The sequence below is a fragment of the Rhipicephalus microplus genome, chromosome X, assembly GCF_043290135.1.
Source record: "Rhipicephalus microplus isolate Deutch F79 chromosome X, USDA_Rmic, whole genome shotgun sequence".
NCBI classification, from domain to species: domain Eukaryota; kingdom Metazoa; phylum Arthropoda; class Arachnida; order Ixodida; family Ixodidae; genus Rhipicephalus; species Rhipicephalus microplus.
The window spans coordinates 11,265,283-11,275,998 of record NC_134710.1 but is presented as its reverse complement, the minus strand read 5'-3'; the positions used below and the strand labels follow the sequence as shown (position 1 = coordinate 11,275,998).

The 10,716-nt window shown below is 39.9% G+C and overlaps 1 protein-coding gene across 4 annotated transcripts in view; it reads left to right on the top strand.

Moving 5' to 3' along the window:
- Window positions 1–138: 138 nt before the first annotated feature.
- Window positions 139–10,716, top strand: part of LOC142777432 (uncharacterized) — a 67,871-nt gene continuing 57,293 nt past the window's right edge. For 3 of the 4 annotated variants that reach the window (XR_012888082.1, XM_075881823.1, XM_075881821.1), the window contains exons 1-7: window positions 139–343; window positions 416–588; window positions 682–791; window positions 866–927; window positions 992–1,049; window positions 4,361–4,535; window positions 5,016–5,126. Coding sequence is in view for 3 of the 4 variants with exons in the window: in XM_075881823.1 (XP_075737938.1) it covers window positions 313–343; window positions 416–588; window positions 682–791; window positions 866–927; window positions 992–1,049; window positions 4,361–4,535; window positions 5,016–5,126 (720 nt within the window). In the remaining variant the exon portion in view is untranslated. The remainder of the gene's footprint in view (window positions 344–415; window positions 589–681; window positions 792–865; window positions 928–991; window positions 1,050–4,360; window positions 4,536–5,015; window positions 5,127–10,716) is intronic. The other variant, XM_075881822.1, reaches the window with a different exon arrangement.

The following is a 10,716-nucleotide window of genomic DNA, read 5'->3' as shown; positions in this document are numbered from 1 at the left end:
TATAGGTGCTTTGCAGCTACATCGTACCTCTAAACTGTGGTCGAAGAATTCAGTTTCGGTTTTACGTTTCCGACGCTCCAAATGTAGGCAGCGGATGTAGTAGTCTAGGCACATTGATTCAAATAATTCGCGGGCAACGTAGCTTGGCGCACGCGCATGCATGCACGAGCCGGTAAACAATCAGCATCTTTCTTCATCTTTCTTTTTTCTTCTTTCATTTTCTTTTTTCTTCATCTGGCAAGAATATTGGCCTAATATGCGAACCGTGGCCAGAACGCCGAGTGTGCGTGGCGGTGTGGGGTAGCTGCGATCATGAAGTGGTGGTGCCTGTTCCTGATCAAAGGTGCGTTTGCTTGTTTTCGCGTAAGTAGACGCTGTGATCAACTGTAACCTGTAACAAATCGTGTCTTTTTAGATGATGCTGAGAAGGATATTGTGGAAGATTATTTTTACCATTTGAAGTGTCTGATGGATGCTCTGACATGGGAGCCGGACTCACCGACGAGCCACTTGCTGCCGCTGATCCCAAGTCGTGAGGTCCACTTCGCGATCCTGCCATTTCTCCTGAGCCCATGTGAAGAACTTCAGGTATGCATAAATATTCTTATTGAAAGCTTTCGATTGTTGGAGGGAGAGCACTAAAATTTGTCCATTCTGATACTTGTCATTCTGCTGCTTTAGGCCTTTTGGAAGACTTTACAGTTGGATTCCTTCCAGAGTGCTTTGCAAAGCTGGTCAGACGACATTGCGAGGTTGAAAGACACCTACCACTTTCCATCTCAGCTGTCGCCGTATGTATTCTATGCTGCTCGCTTGAAACAAAGGGTTGTTTCTGCTTTTTCTGAGCTTTTGATCTTTGCTTCAGGGCTGTACTTACCATCGCTACAAAACGCATCGAAGGCCTGCTTGACAATTTGCCGATCCCTGGTATGGTGCTGATAAATTAATATTCCAAACTGATGTTAACTCGGACTTTTTTTTTTCATTTCAGGGAGGGCAATGCTAGAGATTGTAGTGGACAGAAGTCTGTTTAGTGACCTAGATGTCAAGTAAGTCTTTGGTTTGCATATGGGGTTTCTTTCCTCATACTCGAAGTCGGACTGACATGCTTTTTGTAAACGATTCTTCTTATCTCTAAAACTTTTAGCTGTGATTTGTCAGATGGCATTGTTGCTTTTGCATTTGTGAAATTGCTTTTGCAACACGTTGTAGTCCAGGTGCTAAGATGTCCACCAAAGTAATTGTACTGCTATTTTTGTTATGTGGTACACAGCTTCTAGAATTATTCACTCGGATTTATGAACTTCAGACTCTGGAGTGGAAGTATGGATGCTATGAGCGTCCCTTTTTTAACGGGGGGGGGGGGGGGTGACATGTGTGCCACCAGGCTTGCAAAAAAAAAAAAAACTACTTTTTTATGTTGGCCCAAGGCCTTATCTACTTTGAATAAATTATTATAACAAAGAAAATTATAAATTTATGTTCCATCTCTCTGCCTCTTCAGGCAGAATGACCTCATTTTCGCACTATTTGTGTCTTTCATCACTGCTCTCCTGCCACCAATAATGTAACCGTCTCTCAGCTTTCCATGTTTGTCCCTAAAACCCAAAGCCTCATGTAGGCTTATACCCATACGTATATTGCTGCATTGAATCAGAGCATGTTCCATCGTTTTCTTAACTTCCCCGCAGCATGTGCTTTGTTCTTCTTCTTTATTGAATCTCGCTTTATGACTTTATAAGTTTTGCGGACACGCAGCACCACCTGTCGACACAGTTTTGAGTAGTGCAAAGCCCGATTCTTTTGCATAGTTTGCTGCACAACCATGTGCAACTGCAGCTTACAAAACACCAATTTAGCTAAATATTAGGTGTATATTTTTGCATTGGATGCTTATAAATAGACCTACTAATTTTTCTCAGCTAGTAAATCGCGTCACCGAACCGCCATGAAGTGCTAGCTGGCTCACTCACCAGAACGATGGCGAAAAGAAGAGCAGACGCAACGTCTCTATGCTCTACGAAAAAAGACCCCGCTCGATGCTACTGTTGGGTTGTGAATTGCCACGGACGTAAACAACTGTAGTTTCACCAATTTCTGCAGCTTTCGCGAATCGGAATGGCAAGAGCGCTAGATGCAAACCGTTGCGAACGTGTTGTGTAAGCGAATTACTTGCGTTCTCCACAGCCGGTTGCATGAGAAAGTGTGATATTGTAGGTCTCCTGTTATTGTTTTCTATAGCCTTGACGGAGAACCATGGTAACATTGATTATGAAGTTCAACAAAGCCTCTGACCACTGTTTACGCCGTGCAACAGTAGACAAGTGACGCGAGCGATGAACATAGCACACGCCGCGACCACCGATAATCTGAAGTTGTTGCTACCATGCACCATTTTGCATGTACGCCTTTGAAGGCTCTAAGTTCTGGCTTTAAATAGTAAATGCGAACACATATGTCATACTGGTAAATCGCAAAATGATCGCGACCACAATCAGGTTTTTGTGGCCGGTGGTCTTCGTGATTTCCGGAGATATCTCGGAGGCCTCAGTTGTGCCTTTCGTGGTATACCGAGAAAGTAGATATGCATGTATCCCCATTTGCAGTATATACAAATGGAAGACAACTGCCAACGAAACATTCTAGCATGCGTAATAAAACCGTTCAACACACAGGAAGCGAGAGAGCGATGGAGAAATCAACTGCAAAGGCAAAAATTGCCAGGGCCATTCATGTCGAATAAAGCAAACTTCGTGCTACTGATTGTTATATTGCTTGTGTATTCACTTCAACGCTTTGGCATCATGTGTATGCCCAAGTTTGATGCATTTAGGCGTTACAGAACGCTCGTCGGAGTGCTTGCCTTGAACTCGGATGTCATGCAAAGCTCGCTTGCAGCACCCTGAAATAACAAACATCTTTGGCATTGTACCCAAAATTCGTTTTGATGAGCTTCCTACTTTTCTAAAACAAGCTTGGATTGAAGGAAGAGGCTTGCCAGGTGTTTGATTTTTAGGAAACCAAGCCTCAATACCAACGAAAGAACAGCACATATGCACGATTGCTCGCAGACGGCTCTCTTTGCATTACTCCTTTATGGCCAGCGCAGCGATGGGGGCGCTGGTGGCGGCGTTTTTCGCAGCGCTGCCTGGGCAGAGTCTGACGTCTCTGACCTGAATTCTGAAACATTTTGGCCTTCTTGCTACTTCATAACAGAATTGTTTAATCACTAACCAAAACGTTACAGAGGAGCCATGAAAGTCTGTAAACTCAGGGCATACTTTCTCTTGACCTCATTGTGTTTTAACGGCGGTATGTGCCATTAAAAACGCAGAAAAAATGGATATTTGACAATATACAGTCAATAAGCCCACCTGGCCACATTTTCTACTGATAAACAGTGATTTAAGAAAGCTTTGTCATACATGAGATGTCATGTGATCTGTTGAACCATGAACAATAGAAGGGCCTGCAACACAAAAAATTAGCAGTGGCATGTGCTCACAGTCATTGATGAAGTGTGTTCATGAGCGTATTTGGGTGCATTAGTGCTTGGTTAGTTGGCAGATGTTTGTGCAAATTCGGGCTGAGCTAGTTGTTTCACTATAATAAAGATAATGTTTACTGCTCATGAAAGGCCTTTGAACTACGTTTGACAATTTTTATATATCTGATAAACATGCGCATCATGTACCTTGTGCCGTGACGGTAATAATTTGCAAATGCTGCAGCACTACAACTTGCAGGCATGTCACAACATTAAAAAAACAAGCAAACAATAACAACAAAAAAACTTGCCCATAGCTTGGCTCTTCCACTGTATTCTTCATGTGTTATGATGCCACCAGGGTCAAAGTATTAGATAGTGAGCCAGTGAGGGTTGACAGCACCAAAATGATGAAAACTGACAAAGTGCTCCAAGAATGGAAGGTGCTCGCCTCATCCTTAGTGTGGTGCTGCCAGACCTTTTCTGAGGCTCCGATTTAATAGATTGAAAAATGAAACAATCTTAAAACATCGGTTACATGTGACATTTGAATTTAAATATAATGGCTTCATATGTAAGTGGCTTTCTGAATATTTGGCCCCGCAGGACGCTTCTCTGAAATATGTGTGTGTATAGCTGCTGCAGTTTTTTGGAGGCAGTGTGGGCTTTCATTTTCATACTGCTTGAATGAAGCATGTGTCATGATGTGGATTATGAAGTAGCATTTTTGTTTTTATTTTGAGAATCTATTTTAATGTGTTAATTTAGGCCACCTGAATTTAGATCTAGTAATGTCAAATTAAGAGTTTTCAACAGCCATTAATAACATGTGGTAACTTCTGTTTCTCTTGGTTGCTGTCAAAATTATTGCAGGGACAATGTCATGCTCTATAATGCCCTGTTCAGAGCCTATATGTGGCGTCATGCTACTTTTAGACCTCTGGGAGTTGGTTCGAGCATACAGATGGACAAATGGATGAGTGGCATGACAGTTACTGGCTGGAACCTTCAATATGAGTGGCTTCCCGTGTGGAAAGGAGGCTTCACTGTGAGTCAAGTAATTTTTTAGGGGAGCATCCTATTTGTGTTGAAAGAATACAAGTCTTTTTTTTCAGTCATTCGATCACTTAGTCAGAAGGAAACAAAAAAGAACTAGTTTCTGATAACTTTGACTGATGGTGATTTGCACAGATCAGTTTGTAGCTATGATGCCTGAAAACCACTAGTGTGACTAAATGCTTTGGATAAATTTGATTCTCTCATCTCCAATTACCTCAATGGAGGCACTGAATAGCTCTGAGTTATGTTGTTTTTGACATGTATGAGCCGCGTTTGCATTAAATTTTCACATCGTAAATTGTGTCATTAAGGCTAGCTTTCTTTAGCAGCATAAATCATAAACACATGTATGTTAATTGCATCCTTTTTTTTTCATTCTTGATATAGATGCATATAGAAATCAACATTAGTATTTCTTGAAATATTGCTTTGTGTGATTTGTTGTATGTGTCTGATTTTGGGGGAATAGGATGGAAACACTACGACAGCATGCCACGTTGAGCTTCAGTGCTTTGCTCCTCATACTTACGTCCTGGACTTGATGGAGTTTTTGCCACATTTTGAGGAACCTGTAAGTGAAGTAAGCATGCTATCTTTTATACTATTTAGCCAGCTGCTTAGATCTGTATTTCTCATAGCTACTTGTGGTAGTTAGACTCAAGTCAATCGAAATCACCAAGGCCGACATCTGGGCATGTTGGTATTCCATGTTTAAGAACATCGAAAGCATACTGAAAACAAGACACAAAGAAGGCATAGACACTTACATACATAGCACTACTTTGAACCTGGTTTAGTTGAAAGTAGCGCACTGTGTGTGTGTATGTTTGCCTTTTTGTTTCTTCGTTTTCAATGCACTTTAACCAATCTTAAACTAAGATCAGTTTGTTATAACATTGCCGTAATGTTAGAAAATTGAATGCATGCTTCAAAGCAGCACTATCGGTGCATAAGCTCTTCATCAGGTAGGTTTTTTCATATTTTGCTAGCTTTCTTTGCAACACAGGAAAAAGGACAACATAAGATGTACCACACGGAAAACAATTCAGTCTGTTGGTTCTGAAGGTTCTTTACAACTCGGTGGTCATACTTGTGCCTTCTGCCATTAATGATAAAGTTAGTTAATTAAACATTAGTTAAGGAAAAACAAAAGGTAGCCTGAGTGAATATAGGCTGGTGCAAATAGTATGTGATCAATTCAGCTCAATTCTAACAGCCTTTCATTTTTAAAGTACCGGTTCAAGTTGTGTGAGAAAACCTGTATGGTGTGCTAATGTTACACGGCAGCATACCACTGTTCACCCAATCGCATGAAAAGTGAGTGAATACGTTTAAAGATGAGCGCTGACATGGCTTCTCTCCTCCATGACATCCCTCCCTGATTAGCCTCCAGCATTCTTGTCAAGATGGAGAAAAGTGAAGTGCTCAAAACATGAAATAACCCCTCAAACTCTGCTTATACTTTATGGATTCAAAACAATTTTGTGGCAAGCGATCCACTAGGCAATAAACTCCTGCACTGAGATCATTCGATACTTACTTGAAAAAGTAGTTTGGGCCCCCTTTGAGTGACGATAAAATTTCTGTGATGAATGAATGAATCATTCAAAATAGAAGTTTCTTACTGTAATTATGTTACCGACATTGTTTCTTAATCAATGTCGGGGTGTGTTGCAAGTATTGCCGTGGGATAGCAGCTGAAGTGTATGGCTTGAAAATAAGCCATCATGTGAGTAACACCCCTTATGGGACTTATTAGGAACATTAGAGGGCCACTGTTTGTGATTTTTTGTCATAAAAAACAGAGTATTGGGAAAAAATGCAAGCTTCTGTATTCTGCCGTCAATACTTGTATGGCTGACAGAAATATGACTGTATTCTTGCATGAAAGACAGTGAACTACTCTCAAATCTCATTATAACAAAACTGCATCTTGCACCAAAATATGTTTTTTATATCTGAAAATGAGTTATAAATGTATATTCCCAAAAAGCAACTCTTCACTTATTTCATTATAACCGATATATAGTTGTATCCAGGATCGTTATATCAAGATTTGAGTGTACTTTTTCCACTACTTCCATTTTTTTTTTAAATGACTGCAATGCGTAGACCTGAGACTTTCTGTGTCTTTTCTGCAGTCTTTGCTGAACTATATCACATCACTAACACCGTTTCATCATGATATCCTATGCTGTTAGTATTTCTGCTGGTTGGTATCATTATTGCATGGAAATGCAAGCCACCAAGCATGAATCCTTCATCCAAACATGCGAAAGATTCCTTAAGTGTATGCGGGACTTTCTCTATTACTCAACTTTTCAGGAATCCATAACAGTCTCAGTGGCTAATGCACACATTCCATTTTTCTTTCCGATATAATTTTATTGCCCGGCTTGTGTGAGACTTTTCGTTTATAATTTAAATCAAGATCGTCATGTCGGAAGTGGGAAATAAAAGTACAGCTACTTGTCCTACAAACATTCAACAAATGACTGTGCTGACTTCTTGAGCCATTTTTAATTCACTTTGACACTCCTAGTGTTTAGGCAGCTGGGATTTGGTTTTGAGAGAAATAAAGCTAAACTTGGCAAATACATTTTCCTTCACAAAATCTTATGCTGAACATTAGCTTAACAGTGCTGTACTCATGTAAAGCATTTATCATGTAAAATAGAATGTGTATAAGGAGCAGCCAAAACTTATTGGCACTTGCGATAAATTTTGGCACCTACTTTTTTTTTTTCCAAACAGTGCCCTTTCAGTTGATTGTCAATGCTTGTATTGTCCTGTTATCTTGTGTTTCTGTGCACAAGCCTTTCTTTTTTTTTTCAAGATGAACTCTTATCAACCAACTCAACTTTATGTCGTTCGAAGCCTCTTTTTTAGAACTCCGAGCTTTCGGAAAGGTTTGATAGTCATGTTAAAAAGCAGGGGTGTGAATTTTAGGGCGGAATCAAGTATGAATTGAATATTGAGGACACTGAATCAAATACGAAAAAAAAAATCGAACACTGTTTATAGTTTTTGAATAGTGAGGCAACCTTTTTCAAAGCAACCTTGACTATTAAAGTAACAATATTCAAATTGACCTAAGAATTTTATAGTAGTTTTATATAAAACAAATATTCAAAAGCTTTCACTGGAAACATTGCAGTGACTTTTAACTGACAGAAAATACTAGTTATTTTAATTGGGGGCATGCTCGTATGCAACAGCAACTAGAGCGTTAGAAATATTTTGTAATTGCTGGCTGAAATATAGCAGTTACATACAATATTCAAGGTGGTACTTTTTCGAAAGGTTTTAAATAAACGTCATACATAAATGTTAAGTAATCTTCTTCATTTAAAATCATCATGAATGCCATGGTAAGGAGAGTGAATTGATGACTCTGCCACATCAGTGACTGCGAAGTTTTAATCAAGAATGTCTTTACTTTGTGGTAAATATAGCGATTATAGTGCCACGTTCTATTTCTCAAGTTTTGTTATCGCCCCAAAACACTACGCGATTCTCAGCGCAAACCGCCCTTGCAGTTTTCGAGAAGCTTGCGGACTTTAGTAGATCATTTTGATAAGATCACGCCCACTCAGCGAACTGTACAGATTATTCTGAAACCTGCGCCACCACCAGCGATAACGCTAGAACATTCGATGGTAAGAGTATAAATGCCGACGCATTTCGCCGCTTGTGAGTAGTTGATCGGCGGCCGATGCTCCGTTCGCCGCTATTAGCCCAAGACTGCTACTGTTATCGAATTTTCCGTTTACCGGGCACAGGTTCGCCCAAATAAACAGTTAAATTCCAACACAAAGTCTCCTGTCTTCGGTCACGTCACGACTCCGTGACAATAGTATTGCAAGTATACATGGGCTGCATGCATCTCAGTAATGATGCAAAAAGAAAAGTTGCTGGGAGAGGGGGGGGGGGGGGGGGCTCCTTGTTCCAAAGTCTTGTTCATTTGAGCATTTATAAATTATCCTGACTTACCAAAAATATATTAGTAAATTATTTGTTATTTCAAATATGCCCTATTCAATTTGAGCACCGAATTGAATAGAATGCTATTCGATTTGTTATTCTAAATTTTCGAATATTTGCACACTTCTGTGTACAGGTGATACTATTAAACTTTTTTTTGAAATTTTTTGATTGATTGTGATGAAACTCCATGACTTTGTTTGTATTCGTGTGCTGATTTCAAAAGTGTAATTACTTTTCTTGTATAATATGTATGTGGTTTTTGAAATACAAAATAATTCATATGCCTTTTGGAGACGTAGTTTATTTATAAAAGTGAGTGTGTAAATCAGCATATCACAATAATCTACAATCAGAACTGTCTGCAATGCAATAATAACGAGTTTCTAAATACATTTGAACAAAAGTTATGGCATGTTCAGAGGTGCAACAGCTGCACCAATTGCAACAATTTATTACAATTCCCATTTGCTGTGCCAAAATCGTGAAATTTGTTACAATTGCGCCATGCTACGCCAAAATGCCAAGTCAGCCTCAAAATTTCTTTCAGGTGTGCTAGTTTCGGCAAGAAATGCAGGCCATGTAGGCCACCTGCAGCTTGCGCCATCAGTCAAACCGCGCAGACTCGAACTATAATGCCTTGAATATGCCTAAAATATTCTAAACACCCGTCATATGCTCGCGAGATGAGATCGACCAGATAAAATAACGCTGCGCACCCATCGGTCCGCTGGCCACAGCGATATCTATCGGTGAGAAAAGAAACCTTCAAGACAAAAATATTATATTGTAGCCACCGACACTTCGCGGGAAATGTAAATTTCCTAACCTGAAAATGCAGCTATGGCTTGTTAAGAACTAAAGCTGGAAGCGTATGCCGCGTTTTCCTCGCGCGAACAAACTCGACGTGCTGCGAATGCCAGCGTTGCCAGCGAACATGTTGAATGCCTTAACAGTGGTACATAAAACATTTATTTTCGCCTTAAAGTTTCATCCCTGCCACGGTCCTGGCGATAGATATTCGGTACTTTTGCCAGGCCTGCGGGCGCGCACCGTTGTTATTTAACCTGGTCGAACACGCCTTGCAAGGGAGCCGAAGCGGCACCTAACTCCACGGTGAAAAAAAGAGGGGGGGTGTAGTGGTTAGAAAATACAATGGTCTTCTTGTGAGATCGGTAGCATGGCTAAATAAAATAAATAAATAAAATTTTTTAGCTTTGGTTCTAATGCTGCTTGAGCCACCTTCGCCGCAGTACACTAGGGCCCTGCGGAATAGCATATTGAGATTTTGAAGGGGCTGTTAGCGCTAGTGGGACACTGCACATTTTGCTCAGTTACTCATGCGTTTGTATGCCGCACAATTCTGAGTACCATTAATAATTACTGATGTCTAAATAATCTACTGGCAATCATTTGAAGCAGTGTATGACATTTCTGCTTCCCTAAAACAAACAAAGTAAATTGTGTGCCAGTTTTTTTTTTTGCCTCCCCTATTCTTTGGTTTTGCAAATTTCCCAAATTTCAAGGTCATAACTTGGCAGATTGATATTTACATTCGCAGAGTCTGTCAAACGATTTGACAGGCACAGCAAATGCTAATATGGACTTCATCATTGTTTGCTCAGTGGGGGGATTCAAAACTTCATTGAAATGGCAGCGCTGATGTTCACACTGCATGATTTAGGTGATGTTAATTGGTTTATACATCTTTTTTTTTTTCTAAATATAAGCCTTTTTTTTATGCTGCTCCAAATTTGCTATTTCATGATATAAAAGTAAGATTTGGTATCTCTAAAAATTGCTCCAAATTGAATTTCGGCTGTTGCACCCCTGCATGTTGAATGTTCGCAAGTGCGTCAATTTCAAGCTGGGATTTCACTCGTGAATGTTCAACGCACTATAACTTCCTATTAACATTAACATTGGCATTCACTATTTCATGCATGCAGAAGGACTAAACTTTTATGGAAGCTTTGGTTTGTCTATAACAAACTCTACCTACTTCTCACTGCCTACCTTTTGCCAAACAAAGAACTTTGGCACACCCCGAGTATTAACATGCTTATTATAGTAAACATCGCCTTGACGCAGCTGTAACACTATTTGGTGTGTAATTGCAGGTAAGACAGGCATTGCAATGTTTATCTGTATAAATCAAGAATATTGGTCAAACAGAACTTTCGTTG